Source organism: Salvia miltiorrhiza, chromosome 1, assembly GCF_028751815.1.
Source record: "Salvia miltiorrhiza cultivar Shanhuang (shh) chromosome 1, IMPLAD_Smil_shh, whole genome shotgun sequence".
Taxonomy (NCBI): domain Eukaryota; kingdom Viridiplantae; phylum Streptophyta; class Magnoliopsida; order Lamiales; family Lamiaceae; genus Salvia; species Salvia miltiorrhiza.
In genome coordinates this window covers 49947132-49967804 of record NC_080387.1, presented here as the reverse complement: position 1 = coordinate 49967804, position 20673 = coordinate 49947132, and the positions used below count along the sequence as shown (strand labels likewise).

At 33.9% G+C, this 20673-nt stretch overlaps 4 protein-coding genes across 4 annotated transcripts in view; 2 read left to right on the top strand and 2 right to left on the bottom strand.

Annotated features, from left to right (window-relative positions):
* The first annotated feature begins 5414 nt into the window (after positions 1-5414).
* On the top strand, positions 5415-7918 carry LOC130990129 (salviol synthase-like). Its single transcript, XM_057914332.1, has 2 exons — positions 5415-6442; positions 7184-7918. Exons 1-2 carry the CDS (start codon positions 5567-5569, stop codon positions 7802-7804), a joined length of 1497 nt encoding a protein of 498 aa, XP_057770315.1. The 5' UTR covers positions 5415-5566; the 3' UTR covers positions 7805-7918.
* Positions 7919-8785: 867 nt separating this feature from the next.
* Positions 8786-10159, bottom strand: LOC131009444 (putative late blight resistance protein homolog R1A-3). The gene has a single exon (XM_057936768.1). The coding sequence runs from the start codon at positions 10157-10159 to the stop codon at positions 8786-8788; it is 1374 nt and encodes a 457-aa protein (XP_057792751.1).
* A 5167-nt stretch (positions 10160-15326) lies between these two features.
* Positions 15327-16736, top strand: LOC131009433 (putative late blight resistance protein homolog R1B-16). The gene has a single exon (XM_057936756.1). The coding sequence runs from the start codon at positions 15327-15329 to the stop codon at positions 16734-16736; it is 1410 nt and encodes a 469-aa protein (XP_057792739.1).
* A 1133-nt stretch (positions 16737-17869) lies between these two features.
* The window catches only part of LOC130990095 (late blight resistance protein R1-A-like), a 37744-nt gene continuing 34940 nt past the window's right edge, over positions 17870-20673 (bottom strand). The window contains exon 2 of the mRNA XM_057914304.1: positions 17870-20603. Coding sequence (XP_057770287.1) covers positions 18114-20603 — 2490 coding nt within the window. The 3' untranslated portion in view covers positions 17870-18113. The remainder of the gene's footprint in view (positions 20604-20673) is intronic.

Sequence of the window (20673 nt, the reverse complement as noted above, 5' to 3'; positions counted from 1 at the left end):
TTTTTTTGATTTGACCTCACTGTTCGTAGACAAGAATTGAATTATAAAATTTGAAGACAAAAAAAACTAAAGATTATAAAAATTGAATTTGTAAACCATAATTAACTATTGATTGCGGACTTCGCACCCAAGCTTTTGTCCCTAACTCAGCAAGAATCTTCCAGCTGGATCAGAATTTTATTATAAAATAGCAAGTGGTTATATATGCAGCTTAATTATATAGTTTTTCCTTGCAGTGATAGTGTCACTAATTATATCATATAGAGATAACATCAATAAGAGCGTTGAACTTATGTTAGCTGTTCAAATTGTATCACTCGAATCGAGATAAAAAGATGTTCTGTTTTCCTAGCACTATTAAATTAAGTTACTTAACCACAGTTTATCATAGTATATTAATCAATCAATTCCAAAGAATGAACAAATTCTTGTCAAGATCGAAAAAAATTCAGGGAAACGCATACATATTATGACTGTAGATTAAATTTCTTCAACTGGAAATGTAACTACTCAAAAAGTTATATGTATTTTAAATTTCAAATTAAAGTGGTTGAGTCTTACCATTTTAATTTCCTAAAAATTGTATACTTATGTAACGGCCCACTTTTTACTTGTTTTCAATTTCAAAAAATAAATTTGTTGCAAGTGGATTGGTCAATGCTTAATTTTTATATTATTGGACTTCAGGGACTTCGTAGAGCGCCCTTGTTTATAAAATGAAAATTTGAATTTATTTTAGGGTCTTAATAATTTATTTTAGTCAAGAATTTGAAAGAAAAAGTGAAGTTTGTTTTGGGCCAAATTACGAAATAAATTGTTGGGTTGTTTATTGTGTAATTATCCAATTATTGGGCTTTTGGAAATGGAAGTGGGCTGAGAGATTTATTTGTCGAGTCCAAGTTTTGGTTCTGACATATAACGAAAGGGTGATTCTATTCGTAGCCCCCGTTTTACTCAGTATAGCCCCCCACTTAAAATAATAATAATAAATAATAATGAATTTACTATTTTACCCATAAGTTATAGCCCCAAAATTAAATACTCTAAATAATTAGATAACCCCCAAACAATATAAATTTTATTTTTTCATACGCAATCCTTCTTCCAGGAGCCCTAGAGTGAGCAACTCGAAGTTGCACTATTATCTGCACTTTGATGTATATTGGAGGTGCCTGTAATCTGGAGAGGGCGCTTGGGAGGCATTGCTGGTCAGAGAAGATATCTGAGCTTTGCATTTTTTAATGGTATACTTAGTCATTTATGTTGTTTTTATGAAAATTTTGCGAGCGAAGAATGTCAGTTTCTAACCTTTTGGTAAGAATTTTATTTTACTTTTTAATTTTTGGTGTCAAGTAGTCAAGGTATCATCTTTGAGAATGGAGGGTAAGTCCATCATGCTGGGGGTGAAGATCTAAGAACTATTTTTCACTGTGGGAAGCTATGCAAATCAAATTTGAGTTTGTTTTCTGGTCTGATGCTTTGAGAATTTCAAACTTGTACAATTTTTCCAAGATATGGTTATAGTGAAGTGATTGAGAAACACCCACTAATAGATTTCTTGTCAATATTTTTTATAATTATTGGTGCAGTATCATTTGAAGATATGGAATTGAATACAATAAAATACACATAGAATGGGAAGAACAAAAAGAGGAAGAATTACGTACTGAAGAAAATAAAAATTATTAGTATTTAATTTGGGGCTATGAGCTATAGTGTATTTAATTAGGGGCTACAGGCTATAAGATGAAACAGTAAATTTATTATTTTATTATTAATATTATTTTAAGCGGGGGCTATACAGAGTAAAACGAGGGCTACAAATAGAATTACCCATAACGAAGAAGGGTGAGTAATTTCTCTACTGAGTAAAATGGGCCGTGAATAGAATTACCCACCTTCTGCTCAACCCCTCCATTCGCAGTTGCATCAGCCTCTTTATCGAAACAAAAAACCTGTTGCATTACTCTACCGCCGCCGCCACCGCCACTACTACTAATAATTAATAAATATTCAGAAAGTGAAAATTTACATGAATTGCTTCTGCTATATCATCACTTAAAATAATAATAATAATAATAATAATAATAATAATAATAATAATAATAATAATAATAATAATAATAATAATAATAAGGGTTAATAGTGTTTTATGTCCCGAACTTTCAGTGTTTTCCACAAAATGTCCCGAACTTTCAGTTTTTTCCATAAATGTCTTGTTATACAAAATTCGGTGATAAAAAATGAATTATCTCGTCGAAAGAAATATTTTGGAGACTGTCATTGTTAAAAAACTATATTAGGAACCACCATTATTGGAAAACGCTGAAAATTCAGAATTTTTTTATCATATTTTTATAATCGAATTTTGTATAGTGTGATATTTTATAGAAAAAAGAAAAAATTTGGGATTTCTAGGAAAAAATGAAAGCTCGGGACATTTTATGGAAAACGTTGAAAGTTTGGGACATAAAACACTATTAACCCTAATAATAATAATAATAATAATAATAATAATAATAATAATAATAATATGTGCTATTACCTTTAAATTAATTAATTAAATATATAATAGAGATAGATAGTATCGATTGACTAATCCAAAATGAGATCTCAAGTACTAAGACGATATCTCAGGTAAAAGTCAACTAATTAAAATTAAAAAAACTTAAATCTAGAAATAATATGGACATAGCATTAAATAAATTGCAGTTGGTACATTATTATAATATTATACCTATTCCCAATGATTCCTTAATTAAAAATCAATCAACTAGTGCGTCACTACCATCCAAATGAGAAACGCTATTTCCTCTTTTAACAAAATACTAAACGACTTCAATTCCTATAAAATGAAAAGAAGTCAAAATAAGGGTGCTGAATTCCAACCAATTGACCAACATATAATATGTTGAGAAAATCCAATCACTACCCTTGATGCAAGTGAAGTTTATTTTGAGTACTGATAGAGATTACATTAATAACACTCCCTCCGTGCTATTTATATATGCTAGTTTTTTTTTTTTTTCAAAAATTTAAACATATAGACTTGATTCTATAAAAAACTACTAATATTTTTTTTACTCATATTAGTATTATATTTCTATTTAATTCTTTCATTTACTCTAAACATAATTCATCATTAAATAATAAATATAGATATATTAAGAAATTTACTTGTATATTTTCATTTTCAATAATTTTTTTTAATCCTTGTGTAAATTTCGATCAGCCTATATATATGGGACGAAGAAAGTATATAAAAATGAGAATTTGAAGGATCACACAAAAAAATAAAAATAAAAACAAGTTCAATATTATTTAATATATTAAATATGTTGTAAATTGGCCTATATTATTTTAATTTAAGTTATCACTGTAAGTAAATAATTAATCCACATACACTATGATGGGCTCGGGTAAAAATCATCCCAATTTTAGGATCTCAGATACCAATCTGGTCGGCCCATATCTAAGTCTTAACTAAATGGATAGTGATAATTAATTTTCACACGAAATAATGCTTATATTTATGATAATTGTAGATCATATATAAATCAATGATACAAATTGATTTTCAGTTACTATAGCTAGAATAAGAAATTAAAAGGTTTCTATTCGGACTCTTAATTCTGTATATGTGTATGTAGTTGCATGTTTATTTGATAGAGTTGTGCTTAATTTAAGATGTCTCCATAGGTATAAATAATCCGATTTTTAATTCAAGCTGAACATGTTTAATTATTTTAAATCCATTATTTATATACTTTTGATGTGTGAGAAATGGGATAAAGGAATTGAAGATATGTCACCGGAGGATAGAAAATAGTTGGAGTCCTAACTTTTTTAACTTTAACATGCATTATCTTATTCGACAATTTTAACATAGTATTTAGTTAAAGGATTTTATTTTCACCTCAATCGTTTCACAGGCAATAAAACGAATTAAAACCAAAGTCTTAGTGCGTTATGTGCCCAGCCAGCCAAAAGTCGTAAGAACTTATATAAAAAAAAAAATTCTAAACTAAATTTCATGCATTTTGTATATTTAATTAGGACTAAGATATATATTATCTTTTTTAGTTGGTCAAAACATGCTAGGTAATTTAGCATTTTTTTTTAGAATTTGCTAGGACTTAGCATTAATTAATCATTATTCTAAGTTTTTGTCCAAGTTCAAAAAGTCAACAGTCCAGGATTTTGCTGGCGAAAATGTTCACCAAGTCATACGGAATGAGATCCAGTGTCCCACAATCTTATGTGTCCCATTGTATCTCATACTTATATCTATTATTTTAAAAATATTTTTTATAAAAATAAAATTTATTATAATACTACGAATTATATTGAAATTTTATTTCAAAAAATTAATTTTAAAAAAATATATATACCATGACTTTGAATTTATCAACCTATTATTAGCTAATAAAAGTGAAATTAAATGATAAAAAATAATTATATACCCTAGATTGATGGAATAAACCCTAGTTAATAATCACAAAATTAAACTAAAGCATATAAAGTTGAAATTGAAGAAAATATACATAAGAAATTAAACAAAATTGAAAGTGGTACACAAAGTGGAACATAAAGTGTGGTATACTGAATCTCATTCAAAGTCATGCTATGTTATGATATGTATATAGAAAGAGAAAGGATTTAGCGAGAATAATCAAATATGGGGAGAAATGAGAATAAATTTGGAAAGTTAGATATTTAAATTTGAGGTTATTGTCGAAAAATACACAAAGTTTGTCAATTTTCTTGTTTATATCATGACCTTTATTTTTTGTAAAAAAAAATACATGAATTAATTAAGATTAATTTTGAATCATCCCATGGCAAACAATTTCGCCCAAATTCAATTTGAATAATCCACTGATTAGGGGGTTTAAGCAAAACTATAGACCAATAATAGAGTGGAATAGGGCAATTTTGCCCAAATCCAATCTGAATAGTCCCACGACTTGCTATCTCTTACTACAATATCAGATTGGATTTGAGAGAAATTGTCCGCCTTGAGACGATTCAGAATCAATTTTAAACTCATGTATTTTGTGACAAAAAATAAAAGTCATGATATAAATTAGAAAATTGATAAGCTTTAGGTATTTTTCGGCTATAACCCCTTTAAATTTTATGGTTGATATTTATTCAAATTTATCGTTTGAAATAAAAATAACGAATAGAAACTTAATTTTGAGATGGTCTTTAATTAAGTTTTCATTTGGCAACTTATATTATATAGTAGGGGCATGTGCAAATAAGAATTATTTAAATGATAAATTATATATATATTTCTTTTCAAAATGATTAAATATAATATCTTCAATGGAAAATTAATTGTAGTGGTTGAGTTCTACTATTTTAATTCCTACAAATTTGAAACTTAAATTGACCGGCATTTGCAAGTAACATGGACATGGTTTGTATTTTAAATTCACTCTACAAGAGAAAAACGCTGACAAAGGAAACGACAAATGGAGCTCATCGTCTTACTATAACTATTTATAGATTAATAAGAAGCAAACAAACTCCAACACAAGCCTAAGAGAAATCTCACATCATGGAGCTAAACACTTCATCAACACTCATAGCTCTACTTTCCTTCCTCTTTCTCTTCATCTTTCTCAAATATGTAACAATCACAAAATCCGCAAACCGCTACTCACACATCCCAACTCCCAAAACCCTCCCTCTCATCGGAAACCTTCACCTCATGCTCGGCACCGACGCCCCCCACCGCCTCTTCCGGGAGCTCGCCGCCAAGCACGGCCCCCTCATGCACCTCCAGCTCGGCGAGATCCACTTCATCATCGTCTCGTCCGTGGATCTCGCCAAGCAGGTGCTCAAAATCCACGACATCAACTTCGCCAACCGGCCCCCGGGGGTGGCGCAGGACGTCCTCGCCTACAACATGACCGACGTCGTGGCCGCCCCCTACGGCGACTACTGGCGCTTGCTGCGGAAGATCTGCACGCTCGAGCTTCTGAGCACGCGGCGCGTGCAGTCCTTCCGCTCCATAAGAGAAGAGGAGAATCTGAATCTTTGCAGATACCTCGCTTCCTGCGGGGGATCGCCGGCGAATCTGTCGGAGAAGATCCATCTGTCGTCGTACGACGTGATCACGAGGGCGGCGGTGGGGACGAGAACGACGGGGCGCGTGATGGAGAGTTCGGTGATTTCAGAGATTTCGGAGGTGGGGTCGGGATTCATGACCGCCGATTTCTATCCTTCCGTCAGATCACTGCGGTGGATCACCATAGCGCCGTACAAGATCCAACACATTCGCCGCAAATTGGACAAGCTGTTCGACAGCATCATCGAGGAGCATAAATCAAACAGAGATAAGGATGCCAAGTATGAAGATTTTGTGGATGTTCTCCTTCAGATTCAAAAAGACGGGAGTATAACTACTGACAACATCAAAGCAGTGCTCGTGGTAGGTGCTTCTTTCGTAAACTATGATTTTCGCATCACGTCATTATTTTATAATTTCAGAGTAAAATAGTCTATTCACACAAAATATCTACAATTTTTATATTTTTTAACTTTGACTACTATTTATACCTTGACTAAGCGGAATGACTATTTTTCACCATACTCATCCACCCACTCGGAATCCTCTATCCCACCGTTCACTGCTCTATATACATAGTTTTTTTAGTTTTCAATTTCTAAAAATAGTCATTTTCAGGAATAGTTAATAAGTATATAAAAAAATATTCATTTTCATAACTTAATTATAAAAATAGTCATAAAGATATATAAAAAAAAAAAGATAGCCATTTTTTGGCTTAAAATACTGTTTGGCCTTAATTGATGAATTCAAGACAAAATTTACGATCAAATTTATTTTTTATCGTGAATTAAGGGATAAAATAATACAAAATTATTATTTTTTATTTTTTGATATTACTCGCAAGTTTTTATCTTAACTATCTCTAAAAATATATTTTATTAGTCCATTTATTTTTCGTTTTAATTTTTTGTACTTGTGGGAAGCTAGGGGAGCAGTAAGGATTGAGCATGTGACCTAAAGTCTACATCAATTGTATGTTTAGACCATTTTATTAGGAATATTATAATTAGGGTTGACCATATTATATTTTATTTTTATTTTTATAATAAAAATATGGGGCATCTAGAGAATCTTATGGTACTATTAATTTTTGTATTTCAGGATGTGTTCAGTGCTGGAACTGGCACGTCAGCCACAGCCACAGAGTGGGCAATGACAGAGTTGATGAAAAACCCTAGCACACTCACCAAGGCTCAAGAGGAAGTAAGAAGGGTTTTCGACGACAAGGGATACGTGGACGAAGACAAGTTCGAGGAGCTCAAATACCTCAAACTGATCATCAAAGAGACACTGAGATTCCACCCGCCAACGCCGCTTTTAATCCCCAGAATCAACACAGAGAGATGCGAAATCAATGGATACGAGATCCCAGCAGGGACCAGTTTGATCGTGAATGCGTGGGCACTGGGAAGAGACCCCGAGTATTGGAACGATCCGGAGAAGTTTATACCGGAAAGATTTGAGGAAAGCGCCGTTGATTTCAAAGGGAACGATCTGCAATACTTGCCCTTTGGTTCGGGAAGGAGAATGTGCCCCGGCATAATCTACGGCCTCGCGAACGTCGAGTTCATTCTTGCGACGCTTCTCTATCATTTCGATTGGAAGTTGCCGAAAGGGATGAAAATTGATGAATTGGATGTGGTGGAGGCATTTGGCTCGAGTCTAAAAAGGAAAAATCCTTTGCTTTTGATTCCCGTTTTGAAGCGGCCTTTGCGTGCGTGATGTGTCAATGGCTGGCTTCTCTATTCTCGTATGTGTGATTAGTGTAACTGTAATAAGTCATCGGTTATGGCGAGTCGGATCCTCTATTCAAGCAATAAATTCATTCCCGTGTCATTAGTTACCCCATCCACAAATTATGGAATTTTAAGACATTATAATGCGTGATAAAAGCAACTAAAATCATTGGCAGGGTCGGAAACTTTTGTCGAACATTTGGCGTGCGTCCAAGAACACATGCTGAGATTGGAGCGGTTCTTCACTTATTCCCCACTGTTTCTCCAATAATTGAGATTGTATCGCACCTATTTTCAAGCATCTCTTGCTTCACTTCCTAATGGGGGTTCTTCACTTTTTGATTCCATACTATGGGAAGTTACTCTTGTTCCACATAATTTATGCCTGTAGTGGAAACTCCATGTGCTTGCAACATTAGTTGAATCAATAATATATTCACTTTTAAATTAAAGTCATAAATGGACAATTAACACTGAGATGGGAGATCTACGTGCCAATTCACACAACTTTGTCCTTTACAACTTCATATAGTATTGAAGGAAGCATGACTAATTTGCATTTAATAAATAAATTCTATCTAGTCTTTTGTTAGACGACATCAGCACGTCCATAAAGTCATAACAAATTAACGTCCACCAACTGCTCGACGAAAAAGTAGTGTATGACTATTAAAGAACTGAGCTAGAAATTATTGCAGAGATACTGTTTGAGGAAACGCCTAGAAGAGAAAAAAGACTGAGAACATGAGAGAAGCTGCGCGGTAGAGAAAATATATAAATTTTCCAATGTATGATAAGAGAGAAAAGAGAGAGTGAGAAAATATGAAGAAAATATAAGAATATAAAAATTTACTTTCTTCAATTTACATTTCAATCATTAACAGATTGAGAACATGAGAGAAACTGCGGCATGGAGAAAACCCTCTCCATAAGGGAGTGTGAAATTATCAAATATAGAAAGAAGTCACTAAAGATCCGCAAATTCAACTAGAAAGTTGCGACTTGCGAGGTTCGGCAATGCTTGGTTGTGGTTGTTTTTGAGGAGCACAACACGAACTTGTAATTCCTCTTGTTCCTCTGCTATCGCCTTTGCGGACTCCACCACTGATTCACTACAATATTCCAAGTCAAATGATTGCAGCGTTGGTATCTCACAAATTTCCGGAGGGATCTCCTCCAACTCTTTTGATCCATAAAGATGAAGCCGCTCAAGGTGCGGAAAGTGGGAGCTCTCTGTTATCCAAGATTCCAGAATACACCATTTCAGTTCCAAGAATTTGAACTGATCTTCACTTGTTTTCCACTGCTTCAATTTGAATTGAGCTCGTTCCAATTTAAGCTTCTCAAGAAGAGGTAATGCACCTATCTTTGCTAGCAGCCTTTCCTTCACTTCCCAATAATAGGTGTTTGATCCCAAACTCAACTTCTTGAGAGAGTGTTGGAAGATGTTATCATTCACATCTTGCGCGCCCCAATAACAACACGACTCGAGTTTATTCAGACAGTCGAGATCGGGGAGTCCTCCACGTGTCACTCCCAATTTCTTTATATTGGGGATTTTTAGAGACAAAGTTGTCTTATCAATCATCGAGAAACACACTCCTTTGAGCGTTTGTAGATTCTTCATAGCAACAATCTTTCTTTTTTGAGGAATCGGGAGATACAAATCTTCTTTGTGAAACTCAACATGCTTAAGTTGAGGCATCTGATCCCAAACTTGATATGGTGCACACACACATGTGGAACACAAGATAATAATCGTTTGAACATTCCAAAGAAGATTGAATGAAGAAGTGAATTGGAACTCCTTATCAACTCCAACAGCAAGATACCGCGGGTTAACAAACCGGATCAAATCATCCAACAAATAATCATGGCTTCCATAGGCATCTCTATCATATGATTTCAATGTCCTCAGCAGTCTCGACTTAGGCAGCGGTTGGATTTCCTTATTATGACATACAACAGAACGAGCAAGTGGCAAACGTTGCAAGGCATCATCAGCCTCCTTCTTTGAAGTGCTTCTTGTTATAACAACACGGCGTTTCCCTTTCAAGCCTTGGAACTTAAATTGCCCCATCACATTGTAAAAGCCCTCTTTCTCGGCTTCTCTCCACAAAACATCTCTTAGAAGATTATGAATTTTGCACAACTTTATGTTTCCGGTAGACCCTAATTCGTGAACTAGAATGAGGTTTCTTTCAACTAGGTCGTGTAAGTAGTACTCTTTTGCAGTTGTTTCCAAGCTTTTGCCACTTACTGGTCTTAGAAATCCTTCAGAAACCCATAATTTGATGAGTGCTGAGACGCGAACTACGCAGTCTTCCTCAAAAACTCCCATGTATAGAAAACATGGCTTTAGATATGCTGGCAAATGATTGTAGCTCATTTTCAGTATTTTCAAGCAAAAATCTTCATTCGCCGAATTCACTGCTGAACTTGAGTTCTTCCTTACAGATTCCCAACATTCTGTAGTGTGTTCCATTTTTTTCAAAAGATCTCCCACCACAACAATTGATAAAGGAAGTCCTTTGCAATTTTCTACAATTTTCTTTCCACATTCCTCCAATTCAAGTGGACAAATTTCCTCCCCAAACACAAATTTGGAGAACATATACTAACCTCGTCTAGAAAATTCATCCGAAGGCAATAAATCATGTTCAGTTGAGTACTCAACTTTGATAGCCTAGTCGTCACCACTATCCGACTACCATTGTTATTGTCAGGAAAGAAGCATTGTATCTTCTCTCATGCCTCAATACTCCACATTTTTAGTTAATTGTTAATTTTCAATGTTGAATTTGAGTTACTCTTCCAGTTAAAGTAAAATTATGAAATATTAATAATGAAAATTAGTTTAATTTTTTAGAAGATGAAACAATTTAAAAAAAAAAAAAACACATAGAGGTAGGTTGAATTAATGCAACCAATAAGTATTTATTATAGTAAATGATTAAGTTTTAATCTTAAGCCCATTAAGATTCTACTTAGACATAAAAATAAATTGTACGGAATGTTTAAAAAATTTGGCTCAGATCTGTACAAATACTTTTCAGACGCCATACATCAACAAATTCAGCCTCCCTAAAGATGATTCCTGGATCTGCCCCTGGGCGGAGTGAGTATTAATTTGTGAGAAATTACCTGTCTGGTATTTATTTTAAAATAGATTTCCCGGCTAAGAATTTCATCTAAACAACCATGCATTTTATTTGTGGCTTTTGAAATTTTAATGTGATAATTTGTATTCCATAATTGTACGTAGGGTAAAAAAAAATGTTATAATGATTGTAAGTTGTTGAGTAAAATTTAATTATCTTTATTTCATATATAGTTATGACATAAGTTATTATTAAGGATTAAATGACCTATATATGAAAGAAATTAATTTTTTGTGTATTTAGCTTTTTTTCTTTTTTTTTTGGTAAAAGTGTTGATACAGTCGCACAGCGTACTAATCGATATGTTTACTTTTATAATAACTAGCGTCTGACCCGTCGAAATTCGACGGAAATTATTTTATGTCATCATTTATAATTATTTTTATTATTATAACATATAAAATAGTTTATATATAAATTATTTCTTTAATTAATTTGATATGATCAAATTAAATTAGTAATACAATATTTGAAAAAATATTAATCTTAATCACTTTCGCCAATTAAATGTAGGTTGTGATAATAGAAATACATTTTTATATAAATATTCATTTGATGAAGTTTATAAAAAGTTGATGTGGGATTGAATATTTTAGAAGAAAAAAAATATGTAAATTTGAAGTATGATATGATGTACGATTGATGTGTCGCATTTACTGTTAATTGTATATCTATAATATTTACTCTCTCCGTCCCTCGAACATTTTCCTTTTCTTCTATTTTGGTTCGTCCCCAAAACATCTTTCTAACCTATTTTTTAAAACAATTTCACTAATTATTATTCTTACAATTTCACTTTTTGTGGGACTTGTTCTCCACTTTCACTAACTATCACTCTTACAATTTCACTTTTTGAGGGACTCATTCTTCACTTATCAAATGCATAACTAACTTTTATTAAAACCCGTGTCATCCTCTCTTAGGAAGATGTTTGGGGGGACGGAGGGAGTATTAAGTTTGTTCAAATTCTTTAAATTTGACGGATAAGAAATAATTTAATTAAACATATGTCATCTGAATATCATTTTATATGGACCTAATAAGACCAGATAATAATATGAAGCTCTAAAGACCACATACGACATTTGAACGTCAAAATTTTGAAAATCATATTCTTTGGAGTTTGAAATACCACATCTGAATTTTGAGCATCTTCTTGTATGGAGCTTGAAGATTATAACTTACTTGTAAGTATCATTTTGTCTAGAATTTGTGAAACTATAATTAAGTTATGAGAATAATATATCTCGTCTCAAACTTTAAACAACATCAGCAAATTTGAAATCATATTCAATCATATATATATATATATATATATATATATATATATATATATAGGCCAAGGTTCAATGAAGAAGACCTAAATGTAAGAAAGAAGAGAGAAGTAATCTCATCCGTTGATCTTATCTAATCTAACGGACATGATTTATTTAATAGTATAGAATTTATCTATAAATTTATATGATTATTTAATAGTTTTTAAATGTAAAAATTGATTAGAAATGCATAAATAAATAAGAATGAATGAAAATTGGGGGAAATTAGAATGAAGTGATTATACGATGCCACGTAGGATATGATTTATTTTGCTATAATGTAAAAATTGATTAGAAATATATAAATAAATAAGAATGAATTAGAATTGAGAATAATTAGAATGAAGTGATTATACGATGCCACGTAGGATAAGATTTATTTTGCTATAATATATATAAATAAATTTATAGATAAATAAGAATGAATGAGAATTGAGGAAAATTAGAATGAAGTGATTATACGATGCTACGTAAGATATGATTTATTTTGCTATAATGTAAAAATTGATTAGAAATATATAAACAAATAAGAATGAATGAGAATTGAAGAAAATTAGAATGGAGTGATAATAATTAAAATCAAGAGAAAGAGATAAAGATGATAGGTTGAAGTAAATAAAATAAGAGCTCAAACGTGGTTGCATGAGGCCGAAATTAGATATATATGATTGGGATATAATTAATACATAAGAAATTAGATATAGAAATTTGGTGATGATAGGTTCGAAATTAGATATATAGAAATTTGTTGATTAAAAATATAAAAAAGATAAGAATGAATGAGAATTAAGGAAAATTAGAATAGAGTGATTCTATTACGCCACGTAGGATAGAGCTTATTTTAATTTTATATATATAGATTGTATCACTGGAAATACAGAAAAAGATAACGTTAATTAGTTGTTTAAATCGTCACTTCAGCGATAACGTAGATAATATGGTAGGTCAAACATCTTTATCCATTATAAAAATATAACTTCCACATCATCAATTAATTTAAGCCTTATCTTGATCTGCTAAGTGACAAGAGTCAACATTGGCTACTCCTCCATAGTCAATATCTGCTGCAATAATTTGTTCAAGTTATCTATAAAAAAAAATTATTGTTAGATGACTTTAATTAGTAAAGAAATCAAATATAGCAGAAGAAATTATATTTTATCTTTTTCAGTGCTGCATTTGTCAGTCGTACGTAGTAGAAGTTGAAGCCACGGCCATATTACTCAAACACAAAAATTAGAAGAAGAATTTTTATTATTCTATTCAACATTAGCTTTATTTTAGTTAGTCAAGGTTACTTTGTCACGTTCTGCCGCAACACAATAAATCAAAGACCAAAACTGAGCTTACGTTTACTTACAAGTTACAATTAACTCAGTGAATAACTTGTAACACAATTTATGCCTAAGGGTGGAGTAGGGATGGCAACGGGCCGGATCTAGACCGGGTCTGGCCAATACCAGATTCAGATCCGTTTTCATATACCAGATCCAGATCCGTGGATCTGAAAATTTTGGATCCAGATCCAGATCCGCGGGTCCACGGGTCCAGATCCATGGATCTACTATTTTTAAATTAAATTAAAAAAATTTCACAAAATCAACAATATCTAATTTCCATCATGAAAAATATAACACAAAATACTTTTATCTAATTACTTTTAGTTTTTATTCTTATGAATATAATTTATTTATTATTTTTAATTTAATTAATATTATTAGTAAACTAAATATAAAATATAAAATATATATATATATAAAATAAAACGGATCCACAGGTCGGATCTGGGCCGGATCCGGATCTAAAATTTCAAGATCCAAATCCAGATCCGTTTTCAAAATTGAGATCCAGATCCAGATTCAGATCCGTCGGGTCCAAAAAATTGAGATCCAGATCCATAAAAACGGATCTGGATCCACGGATCTGGACCGGGTCCAAGATCCACTGCCATCCCTAGGGTGGAGTGTATTCGGTTCACGGTGCTCCCATCCTAATACTACTAAAATAGAGGGTGTTTGATTGAGTTTATAAATTTTTAAAATAATTTATAAATTATTTATAAATTTATAAGTTCATTCAAAGTGTTTGATAAAATAAACTTCTAAATAGTTTATAAAATTTCAAAATAAGCTTCAAGAACTGTACAAGCTCCTTAAAAAATAAGTTCATACATTTCAATTTATTTTCCAAAGTCTTATATGTAATAATTATTATATAAATATTATTCAAGTATAATTTTTTATTTTCATCATATACAATCTCAAATTCATCTCTCTTTGATTTTCTCTCCGTAATTTTTTTCTCTCTAACTAAAATGCTCTCTCTGATGAGAGCCCTATTATTATTGTTATTAATATTAGTATTATTGTTATTTTGAATATTCTGTGCAACATTGACTGTCATAATGACAGGGCTAATAGTGCACATGGAAGTCAATCATTCGTGAGTTGATCTGACAGGGCTGACTTCACCAATAAAGACATAGAAGAGGTAGACCGTTCGTGAAATAAGTTTCACGTGACATTGGGAATTCAAGTCTCCTTTCACGAGAAGATGATACAACCCTGAAGTTCCAGAGCTAATGACATTTCATAGAAAACATATACTCCCTCCGTCCGCCAAGATTATGTCAAATTGCTTAATTGGGCACGTGATTTAATAAAATTGGTGATGATTTTGATGTAGTGGAGAAAGGGTCCCACCACTTTATAAGATGTATGGTTGAGATTGAATTTTGGGTGGTTTTTTTTGTAAATAAAGAGTGTTAGTAAGGATAAAATATTAAAGAGGATGATGGGACCATTGCCTTAAAAGGAAAGTGACATAGTCCGAACTTACACTGGACTTCCTCTGTCGATTGCTGTGATTGGGGGGTCTTTTCGCAAAGTCCGAACTTACACTGGAATATTGGGAGCACATAGAGAATAACTTGAGCCCAATAGTGAATTCGGAGAATGATGAGTATTGCTTGAGAGTATTGAAAATGAGCTATAACCATTTGTCTGCCTATCTAAAGCCTTGTTTTCTATATATGGGAGTGTTTGAGGAAGATCGCTCAATTAGAGTCTCGAAACTGAACAAGCTATGGGTTTCTGAGGGTTTTCTTAAACCAAAAGATAACAAAAGCTTGGAAACAGTAGGTGAAGAGTACTTGAAGGAGCTAGTTGACAGAAATCTCATTCTTGTTCATAAATTGGGCTCACTTGGGAATATAAAACAATGCAAAATTCATGACTTATTGAGAGATTTGTCATTGAAAGAAGCTCAAAAGCAGAGGTTTTATTATGTCCCGAGGCAAAATAGTCTTGAAGGCATCGATGCACAACGTCGTGTTGTTATTCCCAAAAGTACTTCGAAGGAGAAGGTCCTCGATGCCTTGAAATCTATGTCGCATGCTCGTTCCTACATAAGTGAATATCGAATAGTTTGCGAATTGCCAGATTCTAGATTGTTGAGGATGCTGAATACATTTGATAAAAATGTAAACTCACGCACATTTTCTCATAACACACAAGATGTGTTTCAATTGGTGAACTCGCGATTCCTTGCTCTAGAATCTTTTGGAGACAAGCATGTTTCTTCGTCACTCTCTCTGCTTTGGAATCTGCATACACTAATCGTTTCATCAGGTGATGTTATTGCGCCGATTGAGATTTGGAAGATGCATCAACTTAGGCACGTCGACTTTGGTTATACGGATTCGTTGTATCTGCCTGATCCTCCGAGTAGCGAGAGCGATGTTATCATCATGGAGAATCTACTCACGCTTAAAGGAGTGAAGAATTTGTATTTGAATGAAGAAGTGGTGAAGAGAATTCCCAATATCAAGAAATTGGATATAAGCTACGTGGGAGATCTGATTGAGAGAGCAGATTGTCTCAGCTATCTTCATTGTTTGAGTAAACTGGAAATCTTCAGCTGCTCCACACAGTGTGATGAGTATTTGCGAAAGATTCGCTTCCCGGATTCACTCAAGAAGTTGACTCTCGATGCCTCGTATGATTTTGATCTTGAGTTGGAAGACATGTTGGTAAAGATTGGCTCGTTGCCCCTTCTTGAGAAGCTTGTATTAAAATGGGGTATCTTCAAAACATGCAGGTGGGAAACAATTGAAGGCCATTTTCCCAAGCTCAAGTCAGTAGCTTTGTGGTGGTGTAAAGATCTGGAAAACTGGAGCTTAGAGAGCTCCCACTTTCCACATCTTGAGAAGCTTGTTATGTTTAGATTAAACGAACTCAAGGAGATTCGTTCAGAAATCGGAGAAATACCAACGCTCAAATCAATTGTGTTGACAGAATGCAGTGAATCAGCAGCGGTGTCAGTTAAGAAGATAGTAGAGGAACAAGAGGATTTGTACGGAGACGAAGTAGACCTTCGTGTTCGAGTTATATGCCGAGGAGGCACAGAAAAAAGCACGAGCACTGCAACATTTAGCAAGTAGCAACTTTCATGTTGATACTACTACTCTCGGCCTCTCCCCGGATTCTAATATCATATTCGTCTCATTCCGTTTACTGTACTAGATATTAACCCAACGTTTTGTTGGTTTTTCTTATTTTGTTTTTCGTCCGTTGTAATAGACGAATACGCTTTTTACTGCTTTAATATTTTTTTAAAGGAGTTTTTGTCATAGGAAGTTTTAACGAGGTTTGGCCTTCCAGAATTTGACTTGTTATCCACTGGGATTGGTTTAGGTTTCCTGTCTTTCTTTAGCCTTTAATAAAAATTCTAAATTTTTAGCACCAAAAATATCATTATTAACATGAACTCATATTTGTGCAAAAATGAAGCAATTATGAACATTGTGACAATATAAAATTGGTCAAACATATATTGTGACAATATATGATATTTACCTGTAATATTTTACTAAAGTTGAGCCAGATTCGTGCTAATTGATTATGGAGTAATATTTTATCAAAGAGACACCAGCCTATCATGGCCAGTTTTTTATGCATTTCATATATAAACAATCATAACAGCAATATTTATCAAAGTTAAGAAAAAAAGCCAATCAATGAGGTTTGACTAGTCATTTATTTCGATTTTAATTGATCTTGCGAAGATCAAATTGTACTATAAATATTCCAGATTTTAAGTCTAAGTTTCTCTCCAGCTTGTAATGCTAATTGTTCACACTCTTCTAACCACAAATTAATTGCAACAATTAATATTACTCCATATCAAAATAGCTAGTTAGGCCAAAGGATCATGCACTTCTAAAGTTGTCTCATTTTCATTCAAATTAACTCCTTCATATTCACTATTTTCTGCACCTTAATTCTGTCCTCTTTTTCTCTCTAAAAAAGCTTCAAGTCACGATTATAGAGCTTCTTTCATCTTTGATACATTTATCTCATTTCAATTCACTCAGTGTTTTTTCATTATCAAAGAAGTAATTAAGATGGCGGCTTATGCAGCTCTAGTTTCTCTTATGCATATCATAAATCAGATCGAGCGTCATCCTTCCCCTCCGATTTCTCTCAACAAACTACAAGTTGAATTTCTCACTGTAAATATTACCTTCTAGCAACCATTTTCATCGCGTGAACTCATGAGAAAGAGAAGAGGCTCTTTCATAACAGTTGCAGATATACTGCTGTATTTATTATGACGTTCCATAATGATTATTCACAGGTATGTGCAAGTGCAACTTATAACTAATGAGTAGCGAGATAGTGACTGACTTTACACACATAACTAATGGCAACCATTCTTATCAAGAGACCTTATAACTACCAATTACATCGAAATTTAGAAATAAAAAAGTACGTACCATAAATAGCAATGTAACACCTCATTACCTCAAGGTTTCATACTAGAAATCGTCGATCTCAACTAGAAAGTTGGGGCTTGCAAGGCTCCGTAGTGGTAGGTTCTGGTTGGTTTTGAGGAGCACAACTCGAAATTGTAATTCCTCCTGCTCCTCTGCTATTGCCTTTGCGGACTCCACCACTGATTCGCTACAGTACTCCAAGTGAATTGATTGCAGCGTTGATATTTCACCAATTTCACAAGGGATCTCTTCCAACTGTCTTAATCCATAAAGATGAAGTTTCTCAAGGAGTGGAAAGTGGGAGCTCTCTGTCATCCAGGATTTCAAAAGGCACCATTTCAGCTCCAAGAATTTGAGGCTGGGGAACTCTTCTTCTCTTGTTTGCCACATTCCTTCTTGGAATTCAGCTCTTTCCAATTTAAGCTTCTGAAGAAGAGGTAATGCACCTATCTTTTCTAGCATCTCTTCATTCACTTCCCAATGGGAGGTGTCTGATCCCAAACTCAACTTCTTGAGAGAGTAAGGGAAGGTAAATACTAACATAGCATAATAACCCCAATAACGGTAGGACTCTAGTTTTTTCATAGAGGAAAGATTTGGAAGGTATCCACCTGTTACTTCCAATTTCTTTATATTGGGGATTAACGAAGTCAAGGTATCCCTACTACACACTGAAAGATTTACACGTTTGAGTGTTTGTAGTTTGATCATGATGACAGTGTTTCCATTAGTGGGATCATGTAGATACAAATCTCCTTTATGGAACTCAAGATGCCTAAGTTGAGGCATTCCCCAAACATATGGTGCATCAACCCATGTAGAATGGAAAATAATAAGTGTATGTAGATTCCAGAGAAAGTTTACTGAATAAGGGATTTTAGACACTCCATGAACTCCAACAGCAAGATACCGCGAGTTCACAAACTCAAACAAGTCATCTAACAAATAATGGTGGCTTCCAGATCTATCTCTATCATATGCTTTCAATGTCCTCAGCAGTTCGGAATCGGGCAACGGAACAACTTCCTCACTATGAAATACAAAAGAACGAGCAAGCGGCATAGATCGCAAGGCATCATGAACCTCCTCTTTTGAAATGCCTCCAGGAATAACAACACAACGTTGCCTATTTAGGCCCTGAAACTTATGTTGCCCTATCACATTATAAAACCCCTGTTTCCCAGCTTCTCTGCAACAAAGGTCTCTCAATAGATCATGAAGTTTGCAGAACTTTATGTTTCCAGTAGACCCTAACTCATGAACTAGAATGAGATTTCTGTCAACTAACTCGTTTAAGTACTCTTTTGCAGTTGTTTCCAAGCTTTTGTCAGTTATTGGTTTTAGAAATCCTTCAGAAACCAATAACTTGACGAGTGTTGAGACACGAACTGCACGGCCTTCCTCGAACACTCCCATGTATAGAAAACACGGCTTCAGATATACTGGCAAATGATTGTAGCTTATTTTCAGAATTTTCAAGCAGAATTCTTCATCCGCCGAATTCACTACTGAACTTGAATTTTTTCTTATTGATTCCCAACACCCTTTAGTCTGTTCCATTTTTTTCAAAAGGCCTCCCACCACAACAATTGCTAAAGGGAGCCCTCTGCAATTCTCTACAATTTTCTTTCCAGTTTCCTCCAATTCAAGTGGACAAGTTTCCTCCCCAAACACAGATTTGGAGAACAAATCCCAACAACTAACCTCATCTAGAAATTTCATTGGAAGGCAATAATTGTTGTTCAATTGAGAACTCAATTTTGATTGCCTAGTCGTCACCACTACACGACTTCCATTTCCATTATTAGGAAAGAAACGTTGTATCTCATCCCATGCATCAACACTCCACATATCATCCATCACAATTAGGAACCTTCTCCTGAATAGATATTTGTGGAGTGCTAATCCTAGTTCAGCTTCACTCATATTACTCAATTCTTCCTTGCTTCTTTTGTTGGCTTGAGAAAGCAATTCACAAAGAATTTCTCTTGTGTCAAAATTTTGAGAAATTGTAGCGTGTGCACAAATATCAAAATGCTGCTGAATAAGTGGTTGTGCATAAACATGTTTAGCAAGAGTGGTCTTACCAATCCCGCCCATCCCTACAATAGGGATGACTTGGAGATTGCGTTGTCCGTTGGTGAGCTTGTCCATGATTTCAAGCGAGACATCATCAAAGCCCACCACGATGGAAGATCTTGATGAGAAACCAGCAGACGCTGAGACGCTTCTCTGCAGCTGAGCTTCCACTACAACTCCAGTGATCTTCATAGCCTCTTTCTTGACCAAAGCCATGTTTTTTATCACTTTTTGCAGACCTTGATGAGGTTTGTTGGAGCCAACAGAAGTACTGGCTTTTCCTCCTGAGTAGATTTTTGTCATACGATAAATAGAAGTGGATTGATGCAGCTTAATCATGTCCACAATATGGGACTCAATAACATCTTCAGCAGCATAAGTTGCATCTGCTATGCGCATCTCCAGTGGATCTGCTTCATCGGCAACAGGGGAACGGTAGGTTTCAAGAAATTCCTGCAACGAGGTAACAATTTTAGTGAGAGATTCAACTTGTTGTTTGTCGATGGAAATGGGAGGGGAAGGA